General features: G+C 48.6%; 1 protein-coding gene across 1 annotated transcript in view; it reads left to right on the forward strand.

The window, feature by feature from the left end:
* The window catches only part of MAN1C1 (mannosidase alpha class 1C member 1), a 138,393-nt gene that overhangs the window by 45,083 nt on the left and 65,760 nt on the right, over positions 1–27,550 (forward strand). The window contains exon 2 of the mRNA XM_057527437.1: positions 14,623–14,719. Within this exon, the coding sequence (XP_057383420.1) occupies positions 14,623–14,719 (97 nt within the window). The remainder of the gene's footprint in view (positions 1–14,622; positions 14,720–27,550) is intronic.

The following is a 27,550-nucleotide window of genomic DNA, read 5'->3' on the forward strand; positions in this document are numbered from 1 at the left end:
TTTCCAGAGACCCCAGGCTCTGCTGGGACAGCTTTAAAGCAGGTCATCCCTCCCTTCTAGCGTACTGAGCCTTCGCGAACTGGAAATTTGGACAGTTCTTGTTTTCAAAAAGAAGCAGGCCTCAGGATGGGCCGCATGGCATTTGGCAGCAGCCAGCCCTCGTTTTGATTCTGTGTGCCACGTGCCGTCCAGAGGTGCTGGGTTGATGTTTTGTTCATTCATTCAGTGGACAGTGGAGCAGCCTGGTGAGATGGAAGGGACACAGCCTTTTGAATCAGTCAGACCCCAGCTTCAAACACTGGCTCTGCCACTTGCCAGCTGCCTGGCCCCAAATGTTGGGAAAAGGAGACACTAATCTTACCTCGGAGGGCTGTAGAGTGGGAAACAGTGTGCTGTCATGGTTAAGCATTCAGGCCCCCAAGTTGTCCTCTTGCATCCATTGCCTGGCTCTGCCACTATTTGTTCTGCATCCTTGGAAAAGTTACTTAACCCTCCAGGAATCAACTGCTTCATCCTGTAAAATAGGGATAACAACGGTAACCCATCCTAACAGGGTTGTGGTGCAGGATGAAGTGCTTCTTAAAGGCTTAGCCCCAGTGCTCAGCACATGCTAGGTGTGCAGTACGTGTCCACTACTGGATAATAGAGGTAACACATGTAGCCATTCTTATTACTAATGTGCTATGTTGACTTCCTCTGTTGGGCCAGCCTCATGCTAGGGGTTGGGGATGCATTGGGTCACAGAGCTCAAGGGCAGGGGAAGAGACATGAAAGAAATTATTATCCTGCAGAAGTCTTAAGTACTGTCATTGATGGATAGCAAGGGGCTGTGGAACAGTGCATTCCAGAATGCTGGTACCTCTGCTCCCGAATATCAGAATTCCTTATGTAGAAAAAGGGCTGTGGTGGAGTGAAAGTGCATTGGAAATTTGGTGGGTTTTGTTCATTCAGTTTTTCACTGGGAAGTGCTAAGGCCCTGAAGTAGTATATTAGTTTCCTATTGCTGTAGTCACAAATCACACAAACTTAGTGACTTAAAACAACACAGATTTATTCTTTTACAGTTCTGGAGATCAGAAGTCTAAAACGAGTCTTCCTGGGCTAAAATCAAGATGTTAGCTAGGCTGCCTTCCTTTCTGGAGGCTCTAGGGGAAAATCCATTCCCTTGCCTTTTCCAGCTTCTGGAGTCCCCCTGGATTCCTTAGTTTATGGCCCCTTCCTCCATCTTCAAAGCCAACAATGGCCAGTGGAGTCTTTTTCACATCTCACCACTTTGACTCTCCTGCCTCTTCCCTCTCTCACTTCTAAGGACCCTTGTGATTACATTGGGCCCACCTGGATAATCCAGGCTAATCTCCCCACCTCAAGATCAGCTGATTAGTAATCTTAATTCCATCTGAAACCGTAATTCCATTTTACCATACATACTCACAAGTTCCAGGGATTAGGACATGGGCACCTTTGGGGGCCGTTATTCTGCCGACCCTAGGTGGGGAGGTGCCGTGTGAGTTTGAGGTATTGTCCAGAGGCCCCTGTGGCTGAAGCGTGGAGAGTGGGAAGGGGCCTGGGAAGAGGTCAGAGGCAGGCCTTTCAGGCATGGTGCCTTGGGGAGTTCTTGGATGCTCTTACACAGAGGAATGACATTTGATGGCTTGCATTTTTAAAGGGCTTAGTCTGTTGGTTGTATAGAGAAAGGATGTGGCGGGAGGTGCCTGAGAGGAAGCGGGGAGCCCATACTGAGGTCCAGGGACAGTGCTGGACTGGGAGGGGGATGGGAAAGGGGTGAATCAGAGGTGTTGTCGACAGGATTGCTGGAGAGTGAACGTGAGGTATGGAGTAGAAGGAGACTCCAGAGGGCTCTGAGGTTTTAGGTGGATGGTGCTGATGTTTCTGGACATGGGAAGATGATGTGGATCCCAGGGCCACAGACCACAAGTGCTAATACTTACGACAGAGTTTTCTGTGTGCCGAATGCCGTGCCGAATGCCTTGCATTGTAATTACAAACAGCCCTCCGTATCCATGCGTTCTACATCCATGGACTCAACCAACCGAAGTTCAATCTGAGGTTGGTGAATCCACAGATGCAGAACCCAAGGATAAGGAGGACCAACTGTACCAAGCCATTTTACATAAGGGACTTGAGCATCTGTGGATTTTGATATCTGTGGGGGATCCTGGATACCAAGGGATGACTGCAATCCTTGCAGCCCCATTGGAGGCAGGCATGGTAATTACTCCATTCTATGAGAAGCATAGAGTATTCTGACAAGAGCGTAGACTGCCTGGGTTCGAATCCTGGCTCTGCCACTTGCTTGCTGTGACACTTGGGCATGTGCCTCAGTTTCCTCATATGAGAATGGGAGCAATGATAGACTAATCTTATAAAATTAGTGTGACGATTAAAGAGTTAACATATATGTAAAACACTGATGACTCATGGAAAACACTGGTTAAGCATAATATAACAGTATCCTTGTCTTTAAACAAATGAGATAATCAAGGCACAGAGAGGTTAAGTATCTTGTCTAAGGACACACAGCTGCGGAAAGCTGGGATCCAAAGCCAGGCGCTTAACTACCATGGCTTACCTCCTCCTTGAGAGGACCTCTCAGAGCTGTGGTGAAAACTGCACGTGCTAATACATATAAAAGCCCTCTTCATGGTGTTTGGCACATGCTATATATTCCATAAGTGTATGTATGTGGAAGTGCAGTTTCTTTTTCTGTAAAATGGGGGTGATGATGACACCCACCCTGCCTCACTCACAGGACCATAAGGCTCAAATCAGGAAGGTAAAGCACTTTGGAAATAGTAGAGCTACCTACACATAGGCCATTTTTATACTCAGTTTCTTCAAAATGGCCTTGTTGAACCATTTCCCCTTGGAATTTCACTCACAGATGTGCTGAGGTCTTTCATACTGTCATTCATCTTTGTCCACAACTCCCCATCTCCCTGCCTCCACCCCGATGCCCAGGCTTTGACAGAAGAGAGTGGGGAGGACCCTTCACTTTGCAGTCAGGGAACCAATCTCAGTGCAGTGGCAGAGCTCGATTTGCTTGTGACCTTCTCCATCAGCTCCCTTTGTTCATCTGCAGACTCTGTACCAAGATCATAAAGGTGTCCCATGGGAATGTGTCTCACCCATTCTTGCTATCCCTGTGGCCTCACAGTTGGAGCTGTTCCCTTATTGGGCCTTCTAAAACCCTTGTTGAGGCAAAGCCACCAGGCAGTAGGTGTTTCTGTACCAGGCATCCCCCTTTCCCCTTGATTCTCACAACACTAGCAGCCCCGGGGAGCTCCCCCTCTGTCGTCACCATCCTTAGATATTTATTCAATGTACTTTTATGGAGGACCTGTATGTGCTGGGCAATCTGTTAGGTGCTGGGGAGCAGTAGCGAGCAAATGGAGCCTGTGTTCTGGTGTGTGTGGGAGGAATAGATACTAATTAACCAATCACGCAATGAATGTAAAATTCTGACTTTAATAATCCTCTATAATAGGAAGATTCAACACAGTCCAGGAGGTCAGGCTTCTCTAGGACGTGGAAACTAAGCTGAGATCTGAAAGATGAGTGGAATTTACCAGGAAAAAAGTAGAGCGAGGAGTGGTCCAAGGAGAGGGACTATCGTGTGCAAAGGCCCCGTGGTAGGAGGAGGCATGGCTCTTTGAGGAACTGAGAAAGAAAGCTAGTACGGCTGGGCAGAGACGGGGAGGATAAGCTGAGGCTGGAGGCATGAATGGGTGGACTCTACAAGGCTTGATGGGCTTTACTGAGTTTGATCTTTCTATCTGATGGAACTGTTTAAGTGTGTGTTGGGGGTGGGGTAGAGATATGAATAAATTTGTCCTTCGAATAATCACCATGGCCGCAGTGTGGAGAACCATGTAGGAGGCCAGAGAGGACTCCTCTTGGCCAGTTAGGAGGCTGCTGCAGGAGTCCCATGAAGAGATGGGAGTGGTATGGATTAGAGTGGTGGTGCAGAGAGAAATGGATGAAGAGATAGTTAGTAGATAAATTAATAGTGTAGCAGTCATCCTATGGCTGCTTTTTACTGAGCACATATTATGTTCCAGCTGCTGTGCTAAGCACTTGGCAAGTGTTATCTTATTTACTCTCAGGGTTATTATAAGGATTAAATATTCCTGTCCTTTTACAGATGAGGAAACTGAGACTCAGAGAGGCTAAGTCACTCACTCAAGGCTGCACAGCCAGTAGGTAGCAGAGCCCTAGAGCAGCTTCTCAAACTTTAATGTGCATTTGGATAACTTGAGGATCTTGTTAAAATGCTGGCTTTGATTCAGCAGGTCTGGGGTGGGGCCCGGGATGCTGCATTCCTACTATGCTCCCTGGGTATGCCCAGCTGCTGGTCCCTGGACCACACTGAATAGCAAGGGTCTGTCTGCCTCCAGGTTCCACACTCTCAGCCATGGTGCCTTAGAACAGCTACAGATGGGGTGAGATTTCTGAGACTGCTCAAAACTGAATCCCATCCTGGGCAGGATGTGGGTGTGCTCTCTGGACCTCAGATAGGTCAGAAGTCATATCACATTTTCACTTCCTACATTTGTCCTTCAGTAGCTCAAGCAAACCCAGAAGTGAGAGGGTTAGAGGTAGCACCTCCCTGTCTACTCCCCACCCACCCCTCCACCCCTCAGCACAACCAAACCCCATCCTGCATCCGCTTCTGAGCTATAGGCCAGGGGTTATGTTCATTCACAGATGTCTCATCAGCAGTTGTCAATCAGATCATTTTGTGATAGAAGGGGGTGGACTGAGAAATCTAATGTGGATGGTTTTAGGTACCAAGCTGTCAGCTGTTTCCCTGGGCTGTGCTGAAAGTGAAGGAGAAAAAAATCACCCTAACATTCTAATCTCTTCATCTGTGTGGTCATTAGATCCTGGGATCATCAGAGACCAAGCCGTTTCCCACTCAGCCCCTGCAGATGGGCCAGGTGTCACCGCTGGGAGACACCAGTAAGGCTACAAGTCACTGTGTGAGCACTTGTCTTTAATGACTGGGAAAATCCATTTCCCTTCCTGGCAGCTTTGAGATGTTGCAACTGTGCTTCTGGGTCATTGCCAGACCTGATCCTGTCTGTGTGCGTGTTTTATTTTTAAAAGGGGAGAATGTCTCACTGCTTCAGTGATCGCTCCTTTCTCCCTAGCTGCCGCCAAAGAACTTTCCAATGCAAACTTTCTATTCAGTTTCCCACTCTCAAGGCGGTCCGCCAGTATTCCTATTTCTTCCTCTCCCCAAACGCATCATTTCTTGGCTCCATCATTCTGGGGCCCCTCAGGCTGGGGTGGGTGTCTTTGTCTGGGCAATGCATTGGATTCTAGTCACTTTTCTGCAGGAGAGGATTCTAGAGCTCTGAGACAGGTAGAAAGAACATCTTAAACAAAATAGTAATGTCTGCCTCAAATTAGTAAATATTTTTCATTTTTTTTTTTTTTTTTTTTTTTTTTTTTTAAGGATTTTTCTTATTTATTGATTTATTTATTTATTTATTCATTTTTGGCTGTGTTGGGTCTTCGGTTCGTGCGAGGGCTTTCTCCAGCTGCGGCAAGCGGGGGCCACTCTTCATCGCGGTGCGGGGACCGCTCTTCATCGCGGTGCGCGGGCCTTTCTCTATCGCGGCCCCTCCCGTCGCGGGGCACAGGCTCCAGACGCGCAGGCTCAGCAATTGTGGCTCACGGGCCCAGCTGCTCCGTGGCATGTGGGATCTTCCCAGACCAGGGCTCGAACCCGTGTCCCCTGCATTAGCAGGCAGACTCTCAACCACTGCGCCACCAGGGAAGCCCAATATTTTTCATTTTAAGAGTTCATGTCATTGCAATTTGTTCAGGTGGACAAGAACAGCTTTTGTTTGAGAAAGAACTGAAGAGGTGTCTTAGGATTCTGCTCTGATTGCTCTGCCTCTCACTGAAGCTTTGTTTCCTGCCTCTGCAGAGCTCGGTGAAGGGAAGGCTTTGTGATCTATTGTTAGGTGTTCTTTGAATCTATAAAGCATAGACTGCTGGAAGGGAGGGGCTTCCAGACCATCCAGAGCTCCTGTCTCTAGCATGGACACGCATGCATGCACACACACACGTGCACACACACAAAAATGATGACTGCCTGGTGTGTATTTCTAGAACCCAGTGCGGGCAGAGGTGTTTAGTTCTCGTGTCTCTTGATTCTTACAGCCACGTTCTTGGTTTCTCTTTCTGTAGCTCAGGCTGCCCCTACCCCCATCAGCTGCTTCACTTCTCTTGCTGGTTGGCCCCCTCTCTGACTCCTGGCTGGAAAGGCCTTCTCCTCTATCAAAACCCGCTCCCTCCCATCTACCCCAAGGCCAACCACCTACACAATCCCTTTAGGCTTTAGGAGTAGCACTATAACATTTCTTCCTTATGTTTTTCATTTTAACAATCTTTCATTTTCACCTTACAAACATTTCTAGATATTCATTATAGAAAATCCAGAAAATATAGGTCAATAAGAAGAAAAAAATAACCACTAAACCTCTCACTATCTGACATAACCACTGTCAGCATTTTTGTGCATTTCCTTCCAGTATTTTTTTTTCCTTTAAAACACTCATACATAGTCCAGTGATCTTCACACCATATAACTTGGTATTCTGCTTTTCCAACTAATATTATATAATGAACATCTTTGTGTGTCTCTCCCTATGTAGTGATATTTAGTTTGTATCACTAAACATTTGGAAACACAATTTTTTTTTTTTTTTAAATAATTTGGACAGGCCATGAGAATAATTCCTTTTATTTATTTATTTATTTTTGGCTGTGTTGGGTCTTCGGTTCGTGCGAGGGCTTTCTCTAGTTGCGGCAAGCGGGGGCCACTCTTCATCGCGGTGCGCGGGCCTTTCACTATCGCGGCCCCTCCTGTTGCGGGGCACAGGCTCCAGACGCGCAGGCTCAGTAGTTGTGGCTCACGGGCCCAGCTGCTCCGTGGCATGTGGGATCTTCCCAGACCAGGGCTCGAACCCGTGTGCCCTGCATTAGCAAGCAGATTCTCAACCACTGCGCCACCAGGGAAGCCCTGGAAACACAATTTTTAATACCCGTTTCATACTTTACATCTCATACTTTAGCCCTTGCATGATTATTTTTAATTGGGAACAATACCTATCCTGTCAAGCCCACTGAACTGCCTGATCAAATGAGAGGAAGTGTGCAGAGAGCTGCACAAATATGCTCAATGATCATTCATGATGTTAGTTTTATCTTCCCAAGTGAACTACTTTATGTGTTGTCACAAAATTGTTGTGTACTTTCCTATTCAAGTTTTGCACAGCAGTGGGCAAAACTAGCTGTCTGGGTTTAATCTTTAAAAGGGAACGTACTTATTAATAACTTTTAATTTTTTTCCTAGCAATTTCTTAGAGGCTCTGGCCTAAGGAACTTACCTGAAATATAGAAAAGGGAGTGTGCACAAAGATGTCCATTATGGCATTATTTACAATAGCCCCAAAATAGAAATCACTGACATGTACAATTATATGGGAGGAAGGTTAAGTAAATGATGCTGGACCTACTTGCGAAGCTATTATATAGCTATCTAAAATGATGTTTACAAAGCCTTTGTAATAAAATGGAAGATGTTTATGTCATCATCACTGGAAGAAGCAAAGATAAATGAAAAAGAGTGGAAAGAAAGACACCAAAGTGGCAACAGTGGTTATAATATTTAAATGGTAGATGATTATTTTCTTTCTGTTTTTCTGCAATGAGCTTGTATACCTTGAATGTATTAAAAGATAGGTAGGTAGGTAGATGGATGGATAGATAGATAGACAGATCAACCTTATTTTTTAAACTATGGGAAAGGATGTAAGCAGAAGAGGCAAGTACGGGGCACAGAACTGAGTTCAAGTGAAAGTAGTGACCCAGAGGTGGGAGAAAAGGGCATGGAGGGCTGAGCCCAGACTGGGCTGGAACTTCTGGAAAACGCTTAGAGCCACGAAAGGTGCCTTTTAGTTTATTTTTGGAACAGGAAGAACAGAGTGAGGATGGGCACCTCATTTGAACATGGTAATATAATTATAAAAGGAGAAACCAAAATTGCTAGTTCCTCATTTGCTCCATCTTCTGACCAGCGTGGGTGGGACAGGCTTGGTGAGGGGAATGTGAAAGCCCAGTAGGGCTTTTGAGGAACTGAGGGGTAAGAGGAGCCACAAGGAGACTGGCAACAAGCACATTCTATCATAATTTATACAAGTGGGGGAAAACAGAATTGTCATGTATAAATCTGGGTGAAAAGGACATCAACATCCTGCAACGTTCCCTACTATTTTTTTAAAAAGAATTCAGACTTTTAGAAAAGTTGCAAAAAATACTACAAAGATTTACATTTACCCTTCACCCAGATTCCTCAAATGTTAGTGTTTCACCCTGTTTGCTTTGTGTACACTCTCTCTCTCTTTCTACACACACACACACACACACACACACACACAGAGGTTTCTGAACTATTTGGGAGTAAGTTGCAAGCATAATGCCTCTTACCCCTAAATACTTCATTATGTATTTCCAAAAGGTTGGTTCTACTTTTCTATATAACCATAGTAAAACCAGAAAATTAACATTGACACAAGACTATCTGATCCCTATACCCCATTCACATTTTGTCAATTATCTTGACGATTGTCCTTTATAGTAATAATAATAATAGTAGTTGTTATTATTTCTGCTCCAGGATCGCATCCAAGATCATGTATTACATTTAGTTCATGTCTCTTTAGTCTCCTTCAGGCTGGAACAGTTCCTCAGTCTTTCCTTTTCTTTCACGACCTTGATGTTTTTGAAAAGTAAAGGCCATTTATGTTGTAGGTTGTCTCTCAATTTGGGTTTGTCTGATTTTTCCTCATGACTCTGTTCAGGTTTGCATTTTTGGCAGGATTACCACTGAAATGACGTGTGTTCTTCTTAGTGTGTCATATCAAATGGCATGTGATATCTATTTGTCCCCATTAATAGTCTTTAAAAATATCAATTAATAACAGCTTTACTGAGTTATAATTCACATATGATAAAATTCACCATTTTAAAGTGTAAAATCCAGTGGATTTTAGTATATTCCCAGAGTTGTACAGTCATTATCACAATCAATTTAGAACATTTTCATCATCCCAAAAGGCCCCATACCCATTAGCCGTCATTCTCCGTGTCTTTTTCCCTCACCCCTGGTGACTACTAATCTACTTTCTGTCTATAGGTGTGCCTATTCTGGACATTTCATATACATGGAATCATATGCTGTGTGGCCTTTTGTGTCTGGCTTCTTTCACTAAGCACAGTGTTTTCAAGGTTCATCCACATTGGAGCATGTCTCAGCACTGCATTCCTTTCTATGGCCAAATAATATTCCATTGTATCTATTTACACATTTTGTTGGTTCATTCATCAGTCAATGGACATTTGGGTTGCTTCCACTTTTGGGCTATTACAAATAGTGCTGCTATGCACATTCGTGTACAACTTTCTGTATGGACATATGTTTTTAATTTTCTAGGGTGTATGTCAGGGTCCCCAATACCACTGCTAGGTTCAGTGATTCACCAGGAGGGCACATAGTCCTACTCCTGGCTGATTTACTACATACAGTGAAAGGACACAAAGCAAAATCATCAAAGGGGAGATGTGCATACAGAGAAGCCCTGGGGAAACCAGACCCAGCATGCAAGAGTCCTCTCTGGGTGGAGTCACTCAGAACACACTTCGTTCATTCAGCACTGAGTTGTGATGACACGTGTGAGATGCCATCCACCAGGAAGTTCATTAGAGACTCAGTGCCCAGGGTTTTTACTGGGGGCTGGTCATGTAAGTACCCTCGGCCTAACGTGTACCAAAATTCCAGACTCCCAGAAGGAAGGCAGGTGTTCAGCATACACCACATTGTTTGTACAGTCTCGGTGCAGTAAACCACCCTTACCCATCAGACAATGGTGAGAACACTCACTAAATCCAAGTTCCCAGGCGCCAGCCAAGGGCCAAATTTGCAAGCAGAGCCTTTCTAGGGATAGAAGTCTCAGGCCTACTGTGTTAACTCTGTTCTGCACAAGTCTACACCCAGGAGTGGAATTGCTGGGTCACATCATAACTCCATATTTAATTTTTTATGCCAAACTGTTTTCGAAAGCAACTGCACCATTTTCATTTCCACCGGCAGTTGATGAGGGTTTCCACTTCTCCACAGCCTGGCCCACACTTGTTATCGTCCATCGTGTTTATTGTAGCCATCCTAGTGTGGCTGATAGGTTTTTACGTTAGTGATTTGCAGGCATTTAGAACCAAAAATGAGGATCCATAGGAGCCAAAATGCGTTCTCTAAGAACAAATCATACCAGTCTAACCCCTGATTTTTCTTAAAAGAAAAAAAAGCCATCTATTTTCTCTGTACTAACTGTACTGGGGCAGAGTGCGTTTGTATTTCAGTCCTGTCCTTCATAATATCTTCGTATACAAAAATGGAGACACAGGGCTTGGACTGATTATCCTCACTTGTTGACAGATGACACTCAAAGAGCAGTGCTGGAGCCAGGTGAGGGGCCCTGCTGCTGTTTCCCCAACTCTGTCCTCAGCCCAGCCATTTAATGTTTCTCTCCAAAACTTGGGGGAGACACAGATGGCGGTCCCATGAAAGCAGGCAGAATACCCAAAACATGCAGACACACACACAATGAATGATAAGATCTGGTTCCAGAAAGATCCTGACAGCACGGAATGAGTATGGAGAGTCCAGCGAGATGCAATTGTTAGGGACAAATGGCAAGTCCACACCCACAGGGTCTGGTCCAGATGTAACCAGAGAGAGTTTGCACTTCGGTTTCTGCTCGTTACCAAAAGCCAACGATAACAAATGGGTGACAAAGTCTGGGCACCCTGGAAAAATGTTGTGATGGGTATCTGCAGTTTCAGGGGATTTAGAGCTCTGCCATCAGGCGATCTGTTGAAGGAGCCGGGCTGTTCAGCCGGCCAACAGGCAGCCTAAGGTGACTTGAGAGTTGGCTCCCCCTGGATGAAGATCTGTGGTGGGAGCATATGAGCTGTCTTCCCCATGGCCTGTAGGGAAAAGCAGGTTTGGCTTTATTAAGAAAGAACTTTGTGAAACTCTGCAATTGAAGAGCTGCCTGGTAAAGAGGTAAGCACCCCGTCACTGGGGGTGTTCAAAGAGAGATTACTTAGTCTTCTTAAGGAACTTGCATGGGGCAGGAGGTGGCCTCGGTAATCTTTGAAGCCTTAGAACTGCCTAAACATGAAGCCAGGGACTGTCCGTCTCTAAAGCCAAGTCCAGGGGTTGCCCAAGGCACATATCACCAGTTCCAGAGTGAGATTAGCCTTTCTGTAGGTCATCCTCTTCTTGTGCCCCTCACAATCCTACTTGTCCATCAGAACACTTGGGTGCCCGTGAAACTCCCCTTGAGACACACGCTTGCCTTCTTCTGAGCACCTCTGTTACTCAGAAGCACCTCGCCCCGGTCCCCCCAACCCATTACCTATTTTACCCGTGACTTGTGTGGTCCACACGTCGTCTCCCAGCCATATGTTAAGCTCCAGAGCCAATTTTCTTGTTTGTTCTTACTTTCATTGAGCACATATTTAATGAGCACCTATTATGTGTCAGTCTCTTGGTGAGTTGCCAGGCACGCAGCAGTGACTAGGGGATGGGGGCACTGACCAAATAGTTGCGAGTATAAAAGCTTAACTGCAGGCTGCTGTGGGACCTGACATCAAGAATGTGGGGAGGTCGTGGGGGCCTGGCTGAGGAGGAGGACTCCCTGCAAAAGTGCCCTTTCAGCTGAGAGTTGAAGGAAGATAAGCAGTTGGCAGGAAAGTGGAGGGGGAGGGGTCCAGGGGAGCAGTCCCACCATGGCTGCAGCCCAAACTGCGGCCGAGCACAGGCTAGGACACCTGGTAGATTGGGGCGCATTAGGAAGAGAAGTAAGGACCACCTGGCTGGGGACTTTCCCCGTCATCCCTGCTTATCCAGCGCCTGGGCTTGCGACCCGAGGTGGGAGACACAAGGATTAGCGTTCGAGGGTCTGTGTGTTCTTGTGCATGTGTGTGTGTGAGAGCAGCTCTGATTGCCTCCTGAATCCTGTCCCAAGTGACACAGGGATTATTTGTGCCTTCCTTCCCCTCCGTTGACGTGGATGACTGTGAGAACGGGCCACGTTCCAACATCCCCACGTCCCTGCAGTGACAGCTCCTTTGAGAACATGTAGATACCTATGGTTCTCTTAATTACTCCTGCACACCCACTTCTCTCTCTCTCTCTCTCAAGCAGGTGGGCTTTGGGGGTAGGGTGCAGTCCTCCCCCTCCAGACCTCTGCTCCTGCTTTCCTGCTACCATTTCTGTTTTAACAGCCTCCTGCTGCTCCCCTACCCATCCCCCACCCCTCCCTCCCCTCACACTGACTTAATCGAGGGCCCCCCCCCCCAGAATAAGAGAGACTGAGGGAGGAGGCCAGTCTCCCTTAAGCGCTCATACCCAGCAATTACTTTCCCTTATTGCCAATTCAAGATAAGTAGAAAATAACCGAGGAATGGAACCAGGGCTCAAAGCCTGTGCTGAGTGCTTGGCATGCAGTACCGTGACATTTGCATGTGTGTCTCCTGGGAAGCCACACATCAGGCCAAGCATGGGGGTGGGGTCTGCTGGCCTGGGAGTTGAAAGAGCTGTATTCCAGCCCTGCTGGCTGTGCCACCCTGACCACCTTCCATCTCTGAGCCTCAGTTTCATCATCTATGAAGTGGAGAGATGGTACTAGATTATTCTGCCATTTCACGGAGAACCCAGGCCACAGACCTGTCAGGTCTGCCCTCCTGGTCTGTGTGTTTTGGCCCCAGTGGTGAGCATGGCAATGGGTACTGTCCAGGTGTGCCTGGAAGAGATGGCTGCTAGACCTTGGCACCAGGGGTGGCAAGGCATGGAGAACGCAGGTGGCGATGTCCAGAAAGACAGTGCTGAGGCAGGAAGGTGGGCTGGGAGATGGAAGGAGAAAAGCAGACGGGTGCCAGACAGTGTCTGGAAGTGAGCTGAGAAATAGAAATAAACACATATAGTAGACTGCTGGTTCTCAGATGTGGCCCATGGACCACGTGGGAATGTGTTAGAAAGACAGAATCTCAGGCCCCACCCCAGACCTGCTGGATCACAAACTCAAGGATGGGGCCCAACAGCCTGTTTTAACAAGCTCTCCAGGTGATTCTGATGCACGCCAAAGTCTGAGAACTAATAAGGTGGATGAAAGGAGGGGTGGATGGATGAGGCTTGGAGAACCAGATGGGTATTTTAAAGGCTGAGCAGGAAAGAGGACTCGTGTTTGTCGATCACTTGCTGTGTGAAGTCGAAAACTGGGCATTTCCAGCTACTTGCTTTCATTTAAACCTTTCAGGATTGTGGCAAAGCAGCCCTTGTTATTCCCATCTCAAAGATGAGGCAGCTGAGGCTTGGAGACATTTAGTTGCTTGCCAAAGTCAAAGAGATAGTGGCAGAGGTAGGATTAGAACCCGGGCCTCCCGGCCCCAAAGCCTGAGTTCTTTCCACGACACCAGGCTGCCTCCCACCTGCCTGTCCTTCAGCTGTGTCTCCGCTGCCTGGGCTGGCTCCCTTCTCAGCCCTTTGGTCACCGCAGAGGCCTGCTCTGCTGTCCTTCTTCTGCAGCCATCAAAGGCAAAAGGGAGACCCTGGGGAGGGGCGGGGGAGCAGGGCTGGGGACAGATTGTCGCCTTGCGTTCCTCCAGCCTCCAGTGCTAAGTGCAGTTAGGGGACAAAGGTGCTTGTGTGCTTGTGATGCTGCCAAGGGGCTAACATAGTTGCCTTAATGTAGTAAGAACTCATGCATGCACTGGGTGACAAAGCTGACAGATACTCATTGCCAAGCCCTGTGCAGGGTGCTTTGGGGGAACTGAGGCAAAGAAAATGTAGTTTCTGGCTTCAAAGAGTTTGTGGTCCAGATCCAGTAAAACAAAAACTAACAGTGACCAGCTGGGGTGCTAGGAGGCCTGGGAAAGCCAGCATGGGTCACGCCAAGGGCAGGAGGAGTTCAAAGAGACTCAAGCAGTGACTTTAGGGGACAGACCTAAGGCTTCGGAGCCAGAGGGCATGGGTTCAATTCCCAGCATGCTCACTCACTCACTGGGTAATCCTGGGCGAGTTACCTCATGTCTCGACCTGTCTCCTTATCTACAAAATGGAGTTAACAACCCCTAGCTCAAGGGACGGTTCTATTAGATTCTAACAGGCATCCCTTGGTGAGTTTTGTTTCCTTCCCTTCAGAGGGTCACTTTAGGTCCGGGAAGTCTTCACGGAAGAGGTGGCTTTTCACTTTGGCACTGACGGATGGCTAGAATGTATTTAGTGCCTTTTGTGCCTTCTCTGAGGAAACTATGGGTAGACACAGGACGCGTGGGGTTGTCTGAGGAGAACAGCCTTCCAGGCATAACTATGAATAAAACAGTGGTGAGAGGAAGTCGTCTTTCTCAATGTGGAAGATTGTTTTTATAATGTGGTTTCAAATCCTGTTGCAAAGGGCAAGGCCAGGTGGCCAGCCCGCGCTGTTGGGAATCTCCACGCTCAGGGTCTGTTTCTGCTCTTTCTTACAGATGATGCAGTTCGCCTGGCAGAGCTACAAGCGCTATGCGATGGGGAAAAACGAGCTCCGGCCCCTCACAAGAGACGGCTACGAGGGCAACATGTTCGGTGAGCTGACGTCGGAGACCCCCTGCCCCTGGGGGCCGAGCAGCATTTCATTTTTGACTTTTTGCCTCCTGAGCTATGTCCCTGTTTCTCCAGAGCTGGGGGCTCCCAAGTCTGACTTCCTCCAGGGTTGTCTAGGCTTGTGAGCCTTCTAGGTTTGGGGGAAACCCACATGCTTCCCCCTCACCTCACACACTTCTTTATATGCACCTGTTGTTAATTTTCAGAGCAAACAAACTTGGAAATGTGAGTGGGGGCAGTGAGTGACGGACATTAGTTGCCATGGAGAAGGTGGGCAGATCTGAAGGACACAGAGGATTGGGTTTAAATCCGCTCCTCCAAGTGGCTGTAAAATGATGTAGGGTGTTTTCCTAGAGAAACCAAACATGTATCTGATAAGCTGGGAACATGCACTGCCTTTAGGGTCTTGGGTGTGTGTCTCTCGCCGGGTGGCTTGGTGGACAAACAGTCACATGTTAGGGAGCAGCGTGGGCGCTGCTGTGTGTTGGCAGCTTGAGTTTGACCTGCAGCCACACTTGCCAACATCTCTATCCTTTGCAGCCATGAGATCCTCCTCACCCAGAGCCTTGAAAGCCCTTCTCACCTAGAGAGACTGCAAAGTGCCTCACTGTGGGCACGGCTTTAGATTTCAAATGTAATTCCTGGACAAATCACCAGCGCCCCTCTCTGCAGGCCTTTCACAGGAAAAGATGCTGGAGGCACCTGGCTTCCTTCTTCCCTGCGAGATAGGAGCTATCTGGGGAGCTGGAAACAGAAATTCATCACCTGTATTCCCCACCCCTTAGAGACACAGGCTCCTGACATCAAGAACCAAAGAGCTAAGTCAGATGAAAATCCCCAGAAAAATTTCAAAAGCAGGTTTACAAGGCCCCCCATGCGTATGGCAGAGTATTTGTGTTACGGGAAAAGGGACACAGGACCTACCTTCCTCCATGTCACCAGGCAGCAGCCCAACCCTTCTGGCTGTTCGGACAGTTCACTCCCCTTGGGTAGGGGGGTGTGATTTGGGGTAGCTGCTGCTGCTGCGTTTTTCCCCCTGATTATCGTAGGCATGTAGGGGAAAAGAGAAAGTATCAAAAAGTGTAAAGCAGGCCAGAAATAACTCGTTCTACCATGTGGATGCAGCCTCTGTGGACATCTTGTCTTATTTCCTTTCAGTCTTTTCTTCAGTACGCTTCCCCCACCCATATACAATATTATGTTCTTCCTTTTCTTTTTTTTTTTTAACTGAATGTTACATCATATGTTTCCATAACTCGTGTAAATTTTTCCGTAAAGAATATTTTTAATGGTTGCAGTTATTGCATGCATGTGCCATAATTCATTTAACCATCCCGCTAATGTTGGACAAAGGTCCTTTCCAACTTTTCGCCATTAAAAATAACACGGCAGTTATCATCTTTGTGCATAAAACGTTGTCTTAGGATAGGTTCTGAGAGAGGACTCCTGAGTCGTGGGGAGGAAGACAGGTGTTTCCTTAACCTCAAATATGAAATGTGTGGATTCTGGTTTCAGAGGCTCGCTGCCTGACCTGTCCAGATCATAGACCTTCCCCAACACCCACATCAGCCCTGGGGAAAGATGGCTGGTGTGGCTCTCATCAAAGTTGTTGGAGCTTTGGCTACTAGTATAAATGAGGGACATAATCCTCTCTTCTCTACACAGTGTGCAAATATTCAGGGAATTGGTGGAGGCTGGGGGGAGGCTGTTGATCGCTGAAACTGCAGAGCATGGGCTTAGCTATGGCTGCGACCATCCACGGGGATAGAGGGAGCACCATCGGGAGCACTGCTGGGAGGAACTGGGCTAAACCAAGTCCCATTTTCTGAAATTCCTCAGGGCCTGTGATTTAAATCTCAACCCTTTGGCCCCTTTCCCATCACTGAGCCTCAGGAAGAGTGGGCAGCTTGGAAGGATGCAAAGAAACCTGGACCTTGAACCAGAAGACCTGGGAGCAAGTCCTCACTCTGCCCTGAACTATCTGTGTGGCTAAGTCACTTGACCTCTCTGGGCCCCTGTTCGTTCATCTTGTACACTCAGGTTGCTATGAGAGCGTGCAGGAACGTGCAAAGGGCCAAGTATATATGAGTGATATAGGAGTTCCACAGTAATAAGTGTGGTTGGCAGTTGCCCAGGTGAGCCCATGGAGGGTTCTGAGGTCCCCTGTCTCCCAAGAGCGGCCTTGGCTAAGGCCCTGGGTACCCGATCATCCTGTGCCTGCAGCAGTCCTGGCAGTGAGACAGGGCCTTCCTTCTGCAGCTAGCCACTGAGCTGCAGTGGGAGACTGGCTCCTGGGAAAAGAGGACATGTAGGGCCCCAGGCACTGGGCAGGGAGAAGCTAGTCTTGATTTTCTTACACTTTCATTCAGCAGCTGCTTGTTTACTGCCATGCCCGGTGCTGACTGCTGGGGATGCAGGGATAAATGACAGTGAAAACTCCACCAGCTCTGCAGAGAGGTACACTGGCAACCCTTCCTCGGAGCCTCTCTGGGGTCTGTCTAGGTGCTCTCAGAATGAGGGGCACGTAGAAGGCATCATGATCAATGATGTGACCAGTCCTTCACTGGCTTGTGGTTCTAGGTCCCTGGAGCCCAAGTTCAAAATGACTTCACTACTTCCTGGTTGAGTGACCTCGAGTGTTCTCTGAGCCTGAGTTTTCTGTAAAGTGGAACTAATGAAAACATCACACCCCCAGCCCAAGGCCTGCCTGACACACAGAACCATCTTTTTTTTTTTTTTTTTTTTTTTTTATTTATTTATTTTTTGGCTGTGTTGGGTCTTCGTTTCTGTGCAAGGGCTTTCTCTAGTTGCGGCGAGCGGGGGCCGCTCTTCATCGCGGTGCGCGGGCCTCTCACTGTCGTGGCCTCTCTTGTTGCGGAGCACAGGCTCCAGACGCGCAGGCTCAGTAATTGTGGCTCACGGGCCCAGTTGCTCCGCGGCATGTGGGATCTTCCCAGACCAGGGCTCGAACCCGTGTCCCCTGCATTGGCAGGCGGATTCTCAACCACTGCGCCACCAGGGAAGCCCACACAGAACCATCTTAATAGCTGGTAGTTATGCTTATTGTTGCCACAAATGGGTCTGATGATACAGAGGCTTATGGGAACACACCCAGAGGAGGAGAGTTTAGGGGCATTCGAGGAACCTGGAGGAGGTTCTAGTTTGGGTTGGACCCCATGAGGGGCTTGGAAGCCAGACTATTCTGGATGATAGGAGATGAACTGACCTGAATGAAGCTGCTTCGCATGCCACTGGCTTCTTTTGCTGCACTCGTACGGGCTTGTGGGTGGCCTCGTGCCTGGGCTCTGGCAGCCGCCGTCATCAGTCACCTCACTGTATGCTGGGCCCCGCAGGGCATGGTCAGATGGCAGCTGTCCCCACCCTGCCCTGCCTGGCTGAGTGGGTCCCTGAGCAGCCTCCTGCATCCTGGTGCATATCAGTCTGCCACGGGCTCTTGCGGGCTCCTCGCTGGGCCTGCGGGGCCAAGAGAGCTGCATACGGGGTAGAGTAACGAGCTCACACTGCTGCCTGGCTTTGCAGGATTTACACGGGCTGCAGCAAAGACATCGGCTGCAGAGCCTGGTCTCCCCATGTGGCAGTTCACCAAATTGAATTTACCCTCCCCACCACCCGTGCGCCCCTCCCTGAATCTGTTCTCACTTTGAAAGTAAGACCTCTGGGTGAGGCACCTCTCAAGCCAGTTTTTGTGTCCTGAGCAATTTAAAGTGTCTTCCTATTTACCGCAATCTGGCTCAGCAGGTCCTGCCAGAAAATGCCCCCAAGACCCTAGCAGCTGCCAGCAAAGTGGACACGGCCTGTTCCTCACGGGCACAGGGCCGGCACTCAATGGTGATTCTCTCATCACTGTGAAGTCACAGAGGTGAGCCTGCCACTTGAAGCACACATTTGAGGAGGGGAGTGTAGAGGAGCCAGCCATAAAGCAGCAGCTGGTGATGCCGTAAAGCACAGTGGCTCAGTACACAGAGGCCCAGCTTCCTTACCTGTAAAAGGGGCTGCTCCTAGGACCTGGGGGAAGCCAGCTGAAGAGCATGGACTCTGAGGCCAGATGGCTTGGATTTGCATGCTGCTCTGCCGCTTCCCATCGGTGTGACCTTAGGCAAGTTTCTTAACCTTTCTGGGCCTCAGTTTCCAGCCTTAAATTGGGGACAACAGTAATACCTACTCAGAGGATTGTTTTGAGAACTAAATGAGTTCATATGTGAGAAGTGCTTATATTCATGCCTGGCTCATAGGAAGCATTCTTCAAGTTCAGCTGCTATGAGGATGACATAAGGGCCTTAGGACAGTGTGTGCTTCTCCCATTTTGACTGGGCTATGACCGAGTCTCCTGGACCCAGGGCCCCACGTGAGGACTCCAGGGCTTTCCCAGCCCTGACCCCTCCTGCCCTATTCCCCTCAGCCCTCAAGCGCCCATGGCAGAGATCATGGATGGGCAGCCCACTGGTAGTCAGTGTACCTCTCACCCTTTCATTTAAGCAGCTTACAATGGAATTTTTAAGAGGGAAGAGTCAGGGGAAAGTTAAGATTCAAGGCTGTGGAATAAATCGGCCTCCTGACAGCAGAAAGGTTTCCAGGAGAATAGTGGGACCTCATACTCAATGCCAGCTGCCAGCCTTAAAGCACTTAATGAGCATTAATCCTCCCAAGAACTCAGAGCGATCATAAGAACTCCAGTCTCCCTTGGCAGTGGGGGAAATCGGTACTGGGCACAGAGTCTTGAGAGGTCCCCAGCAGAGAGGCCCTTTGGTGGCAAGTCCGACTCCCTCATCTTAGAGTTGGGGAAACCAAGCTCAGAGAGGGGAAGGGACTCGACTGGGGTGACAGCATGTTAATTGTAGGTCTGGAATTTGAATCCTGGTGGCCTAGTCCCAGCCCAGTGCTCTTTGCACCACCCACTCTGAGATTAGCCAAATTGTCCAAGGCCAGATTGTCAAAGCACAGGCCTCTAGTCCTGGCCAGATCACCATCAGGAACTAGACATTCTCAGAACTCTAGCAAGAGCAAATTCTCTTTCAGGAGGTGTATGATTTGGGAGCCAAGAGCCCACCTGCTTCGTGTACATGCATCATACCAGGCACCGTAGCTGTATTCTCTCGTGTCCTCCTCACAGCCCTGCTAAGGTATAAATTACCCCCTTATCCCCATTTCACAGATGAGGAGACTGAGACTTGGCAAGGTTTAGGACTTGCTTAGTCACACAGTTATCAAGCAGAGACTTAATCACAGGTCTGCTGGACTCCAAAGCCCAGTCCACAAACCACCATGCTGCCCTGTCCTCCAGTGACCACATGCGTGGCTGTAGAGAAGGGAGCAGGGGCGGAGGGATGGTCTCAGGGTTGGTGGTATTGCATCTTCTACTCCAGTGCCCTCACAGAAACCCAGAAAGACATGTATTTCAGGTCAGGGTCTGCGGCCACCCATCTGAAGGCATCATGATTTATTGGACATCAGCTGACTATTCAGGGCCTGGGAAAAAGATTCAGATTTCCCTCTTTTCTCCCACCATAGGAAAATATTTAATCTCTGCCATTAACCTAAAAGCAGCTACTTACAAGACATGCCATTGGCTGTCAGCATAATGAGCTGAGAAGAAGCATGGATTTGAGAATCAGACCAGCCTGAGTCTGAATCCCGGCTCTGCCACTTACTAGTCATGTGACCTTGGGCGAGTTTCTTAAACTCTCTGCACCTCAGTTTCTCCATCTGTACAATGAGGACAGTGGTGAGGAGTAGATAAAGTTGATGTTTGTAAAACCTGCCCAGATGCTTAAGTATACTTGCCCATATGCACTCATTAACTATAAGCTGCCGCTTTTATTATTATATCAGTTATAAAATAATTGTGAGAATAATTGTATCCCGAGACAAAAAAAAAACAGTGTGTGGCACACAGTAGGCTCTGGATAAATATTGTCAGATGAATGAATTGCCCCCTGCAGTCTCTGCCTGCCCTGTTTTCCCTTAAGCCCTTCCTCCTGGTCCTGCTGTGCTTGGTTCCTCTCATCCTCTGCAGCTGCTTTGACCTCCTCCATCACAAAGTGCATTAGGAATCAGCAAACTGACCCTGAAAGCGCAGCAGTCCTGCTTAGTCAGCGGCTCTGATCTTGGGCATCTTCTCTGTGGAGGATAGAGGTGCTTGTGTAGCCAGAAGCGACGTCCCTCTGCTCCATGCTGGCCCAGGGTGACCGTGAGAGCCCCAAATTGGATTCTGCCTCTGCCTGGTGAATCCCTGATAGAACTGCCCAACCAAATCCCCGTTTCAAGGGATGATTATGGCCTTGGGTGAGTTAAGAGGGAAAACGAACACAGCACGATTTTCAGATCACAGGCTGGGAATGTTCGGGCTTGGAAGAGAAAAAAATCATCTTTGCCTTGTAAACGGAGCAAATATGATGTTGAAGAGGGAATAAATCCAGGCCCCAAGATGTCATTTTTACAATTGCATTTTGGCATGTGACTTAGTGCCTTCTGCAAAACGTTCACAGTCTCCTACACAGACACACACACACCAGTCTTCCCGGGTCTTTCTGTGGGCGGAGAGCTGCACTGCAGTGTGGCTGCCGGGATAACTGCACACTTTGCAGATAGACAGTTTGTGAAAACCACTTGCTTCCCAGTTTCCACAGGTCTCCATGCTGTTTCCACGGTTCTCTGTGTTTGTTTCTGGGTGGCAGCGGTTTTGACTTTGGAGTTGTGCCTGGGTTCAGATCCCTGGCGTTTACCAGCTGAATTAAATTGGGCAAGTCACAGAGTTCTCTGAACCCCAGTTTACTCACCTGTAAAAGGAGGCAGACGGGGCTAGGTAGCCCCGGTACAGTGCCTGGCACCCAGTAAGTCCTCATAAAACATTAGGTTTTTCTTCCCCGAGTGCAGATACACCCTTCCCAGTCCCTTTCCTATCTCCTCTCTTATCAGGTAACAGGGCACTTGGACTTATCTGGCTGAAAATACTATATCTGCTCTTATAAGTTTTGATTTTCGGAGGTTTTTCTTTTTTTTCTTTTCTGAAAAACAAAAACAAAACACCAAATATCCATAGTTCTTAGAAAATCGATGTCAGGCTGTGTCGTTCCCTGATTTTGGCAGGCCGTGGTGCACATCCCTGACCCAGGCTCTGAGTTTGATTTGAGAAAGAGCTGTCATCAGCCTCCTCGGAGGTGGCGATGTTGCAGTTCCTTGGGTAGAATGGGTCAGGCTTAAGGGCAAGGAGCAGACCTTCCCGGCAGTCACATGTCTTGGGAGCCCGGGGCTGCTCCATCTGGAGGCCAGAGGCTGTCAAAGCACAGGGGAAATGGATTAGAAGCACCAGTCACTGGCAAATGGCCTTTAGCACAAGGAGGGAAATAGCATAAAAATATTGACCCCACACATGTGAAGGACAGACAGGACTGGCAGTTGCTGGTCAGATGCTGCAGCTCCGTGGGGGCCTCCCTGTGGCCTTGAATGACACATCCACGGCTCCTCAGCCACCTTCGAAAGACCAGGATGTCCCTCGGGTCACACTGGGTGACTAGCAAAGCAGAGCGCTCACCTCTAAATTAGCCTGCTGGACTTTCACGCTCTCAGGCTGCTGACCATTCAGGGTGCGCTGCTCTGCACCCTCCTCCCGAAAAGATGTGTTTTTTTTCCCCAAGCAGTTTCTAATTAAGATGCATCTTAGCTGTTTTCTTTTTCTTTTTGTTTAAAAGGCTTCCCACCAGCACAGAGCATAATTTATTTCTCTAGAAGATATAGCAGCAGGTTGTTGTAAAAAGAAAACTCGAGGCTCGGAGCCTCAGGTCCCCATCCCAGCCCTGGCGCCAGCAGCCATGGGAGCCGGCGACCTCCACTGGGCCCCGTCTCGGCTTCAGTACAAAGAGGTTTGCACCCTGTCCCCTCACTGTCCTCTCTGTGATTCTCGGTTGGTTACTAAGCTGATTTCTTTCTTTCTCTTTTTTTTTTTTTTTTTTTCCGCCTCTGAGCGGCTATTTGGGCTATGCCGATTCTCTTGAAATCTGAAATTTTAGTAGCAAGTTTTGCTTCTGTTGGGGAGGAGTGAGTCAGGGTATCTATTCCCAGAGCAAGTTGCTAGGGATGCATAAGATGATTCATATTGAAACTGACATTCCCTCCTGGGGGTGACGTGTTCCTGCCCAATTTACAAAGACCTTTCCTTCCTTAGAAACAAGGCAGAGCCCACAGCAGACAGCCAGCCCTCTTTTCTTCACACCGCACTGATGGCAAGCACTTGCCAAATTTCCCAGCAAACTCAGTGACAAATAGGTATGTGAATTCGCAAAATCTCAGACTGTCTGTGCCAGTTGGATTCTTTGAAACCATCTGATCCAGTGTCTAAGGCTGGGGAAAGAGGCACAAGGGAGACAGGGACTCAGGAAGGCCTAATAACCAGGACTTGAACTCTGGTACTTTGACTTGAGCCTCTTTTTCTTTTTAATTACTTTTTTAAAATTGAGATGTAACTTATAACTTACATATAGTAAAATGCACAAATCTTAAGTGCACAGCTCAATGAGTTTTACATGTGGATGCACCCCTTGATCTGCACCCACAGATCAAGATAGAGAGCACTTCTGTTACCCTCCAGAAGGTTCCCCCAGACCCTTCCTGGTCCCCAAGGGCCATTGCTGTTCTGACTTCTATCACCTTAGATTCGTGTTGTCTGCCTTAAAATTTCATATCATACTGTATGTACTTTTATGGTTTACTTTTCTTTCACTCATAATTATGTCTTGAAGGGTTCATTCTTTTTCAAGTGTATCCATTCTACTGTTCCTGGACATTTTTGTTCCCAGCATTTGGTAATTATGAGTAAAGCTGCTATAAGCAGTTTTTGTTTGTCTCTTTGTTTAACATTTAGTGACTGCTTCAGCCCTGCTCTGGAGAGGGCCCCTGCTCTTCCTGCCTTGACTTACGGGTGAATCGGGGCTCTCAGGCCAGCTGCCTCAAGTGCCCCTTGCAGCAGAAGGAACAGTCAGCCGAGGCTTCCTTCACTACCCCCTCCCCACACTGTCTCACCAGCCCACCCAGCTGTGACACGTGGGCACAGATGGCATGAACTGGAGCTTCTTTAGTTCAGCTACTAGGCTAGGAAAGGGGTCTTAATAGAGAAAATGTTGACCTTGGAGTCAGAAGACTTGAGTTGTCCAAACCCTGGCTCCACCACTAACCCGCTGGGTAGGTGTCCCGTTTCCTTTTCTGAGCCTCAGTTTTCTCTCCTGTGGAATGGGGATGATGACACCTCCTCACAGATTGTCATTGGGATCACAGGAGACCATTTCTTTATCTGCCAGTGATCATTCAGTGCCTACTGTGTGCCACTAGACCCTGCTCAAGACACAGGGGAAACAGCGGGGACCAAGATGGACACGCATGTGGATGTCCCAGGCTAGTGAGGAGACGTAGGCATGAACTTGTAGTTTCAATTAAGGCAGTATGAGTGCCATGAGGTACAAGCTCACACCAAGGGCTCCTTAACTCATCCTTGGAGGGATGGGCTTCAAAAAGATTTCCTGGGGGAGATGGCCTTAACTGAGGCCTGAAGCATGAATGAAGAAGCGTAAGAGAGGGATCACGGGCACAGAAAGACATGTGCAAAGGCCTCGAAGGGGAGATTGAGCACGACTGTGGCTCCTTGGGGTCCAGAAGGTGTTCAGTGTGACTAGAGAGGATGAGGGCATAGTGAGAGACCATCTGTGAGCAGCTAGCGTATTAAGGGGATCCATGAATGCTCCCCGGTGTTTTCTCCCCACCCCAGACCCCAAGAGCCAGGAGACCTGGCTTCTAATGGCTTCTGCTCTGTGACCCAGGCAAGGCCCGTTCCCTCTGTGAGCTCATTTCCCCACCATCCAGCACGGGCGTCTGGCATATGGGCTCTCATGTTACTTCTAGGCTCTAAAGAGTAGGTGATTGGGCCACTTTGGGGTGTGTTTCACCCTGGCTGATGAAAGCCTGGTGCAGCCGAGTGGGCCACTGGCTCAGCGATGGAGGCAGAGGTGCTGCACTGGCTGTGGTGGCCACTCCTCTGGAAGGTGGGGGCCAGGACTTCACATCCCCCCGCCAGGGGCTTCTGAGGCAGGCAGCTCGGTTCTCTGCTCCACAGATGGCTGCTCTCCCAAGCATAAATGGTCGGCATGAGAACCACGCAGCGATCAATAGGAATTGTTGAAAAATTCTGAAGAGAGCCTGGAGGAAGACAAAGAGACCCGGAAGTGTGTTGTCAGTACAATTTGGGGCTAATACTCATGTCTGTTTTTTCATCAAGTCTGAAAGGAGGTTTAAAATCCGCTGCTCTTGTTTTGTTTTGTTTTGTTTTGTTTTAATGGCTGGATAAAGCACAATTGCATTTTCTCCCCCAATAACTTTGAATTCTGGGAATAGACCATGTGGGGATAATTGCTGTTGTCTAATCCCACCAAAGGCCAAGCAAATGATTAGGACAGGGAGGAAGGGAGCTGCCGTGCCGGAGGCCCTCTGCCGGCTTCTTACTTCCAGCAGCCAGGGCTCGACTCCCCAGATGACCCTGTTCCCGAAATAGCAGTTGCCCAGAAATGCATCTGCATGTTGTTTTGCAACAAGTAACTGATAGCACATGGGGACATGGAGAGTTTTCATTCAATCCTGCAACTTCGCCTTGAGTACTTACTATGTGGCAGGCTCTGAGCTGGATCTGGAGCAGGGAAAGAGGGTGCAGAAAAGAACAAGACGCGGTGAGCTCATTGGAGAAAAGACGAATGAAGTCTGCCTGTGGGTCAGACGGAACGTATGCCTGAGCGGCACGGCTGCAAGAGAGAGCGTCAGCATCTACCGAGAGGTGCTGAGCAAGAAAAGTTTTCGTAAAGTTCCCCACGTTTCATTGCTGGGGAATCACAAAGATGGTCGCATTGGAGAGTCATATGGGAGGGGCTGGATCCTACCCCAGAGTTGCTCAGGGGGTAGGTTTTGACAGACACCCATGAAATCTCTGTTACAGACAGGGGAACAGCTCAGACCAAGCTTAGGCGGTCCTGCTGGGTAGAGGGCTGGTGCTCAGAGAGAGGAGGGTGGTTGGTGGCAGGTGGCGGGGGAGGGGAGATGAGGGCTGCAGGCTTGAAGGGAAGAAACCTCGTCTGAGCAGCCAGCAGCCAGCCAGGCATTCCCTGCACAGGGCTGAATCTCTCCCTTACACACAGTGCCTAGGGCTCACAAAAGTATTTTATTTATTTATTTTGGGCCTCACCGCGCGGCATGCAGGATCTTAGTTCCCCAACCAGGGATTGAACCCAGACCCCCCACCCCCGGCAGTGAAAGCGCCGAGTCCTAACCACTGGATGGCCAGGGAATTCCCTCACAGAAGTATTTTAATTTTAATTTCTTTTAAAATCAGAAGAAAAATATGAATATAATAACGAATATAAAATAATGAATCCAGCTTCTTTATACCAATGCAATTGTAAAAGAGCGTTTTTAATATTTTTTACAAAGGTAGGGCCCATGAAAGTCATAAGCAGCCCTGCATCCTTGTCTTCCTCACCAGGTGAGGGTTCCGAAAGCCTGCAACTGCTGACTCGATGGGAAGGATCCCCTTCCTTCTCATTGTTGTCAAGAAAGCTGGCAGTAACCCTACCAACAACTTGGGTTTTCTGTCTCTTGTTACAGCTGGGCCGGCAGGGCCTTGCTACAGGTGCCCACCTGCAGCACAGGCACCTTCTTGGGAGTTTCGGTTTTCCTTACGGTGCCTCTTTGAAGTGGTGTTGGTGTGATGAGGAAACTGAGGCTGTGAGAGGAGTAACTAACCCAAGCCTGCAAAGAGGCAGAGCGGCGGTTCCAACGCAGGCTTGTCTGCCTCCGAAGACCCCACATCCTGTTTCCTCTGCCCCAGGGACTGTGAACCCTCCACGGGCCAGGAGTCCCTGCATCACCTGCCTTGTGTGACACCAGCGTGTCATCAGGCCCAGATGGCCCTTTGGGGTGTCCAGAGGTAACAGGGAAGGGCAAAGAAGGGTTTGTGTGTGTTTATTGATTAAAAGGAGGTTGTGACGTTCTGTTGACACAGCTTGGCCCTGGTCCATTGCATCCCTCTTCCCTGCACTTGGCTGTAAAAATGCAGCCAAAGTAGTTACTTGTCTTCCCCAAACCAAGGAGGACAAAATCCCGAACACCTCGGACGAGGCTATTGCACGACACTCGCCACCGTCTGAGATGTCACACAGGGGCTGCACTGGGGAAAGCGCCTCTCCCGCTCTTGCCCAAATCCACAGCGGTGTCCTTCTTTCCACTGGTTATGTGGCTTCATCTGAAGGACCTTGAATTCCTGGGACATGAGGCACACCCAGCCCCAGATGTAAGTGCAGAAGCAAGTCCCTTGGCGAGCGAGACAGCCTCTCTGGGCTCCCACACATTCCCAGGGTCTGGGATGTGACTCTGCCTGGCTGGGGAGGAAGCAAAACCTGAGAAAGGATCCTGGTGATTTAAGGCAGTTACACCAACTGGTTAGGAGCACAGGTTTGGCACCAGGCTGCCTGGTCACCATTTTCTGGCTCTGTGACCTTGGGTGATTAAATTAACCTCTCTGTGCCGCAGTTTTCTCTCCTAGAAAAAACAAGAATAATAGCGTGTACCTCATAGAGTAGTGGTTGTGAGCATTCCGTTAGTTAATATGTGTGAAGGGCTCAGAGCAGGACCAATAAACAGTAGCTGCTGTTACCATCATCATCATCTTTACCATTAATATGGTCAGAGCTGCCCAGGGAAGCAGGAGGGTTGGGTCCTCTCCCTGCTCTGCCAGTGATTGTCTGTGTGACCTTGGACAACACA

This window comes from Balaenoptera acutorostrata, chromosome 1, assembly GCF_949987535.1.
Source record: "Balaenoptera acutorostrata chromosome 1, mBalAcu1.1, whole genome shotgun sequence".
Classification (NCBI taxonomy): domain Eukaryota; kingdom Metazoa; phylum Chordata; class Mammalia; order Artiodactyla; family Balaenopteridae; genus Balaenoptera; species Balaenoptera acutorostrata.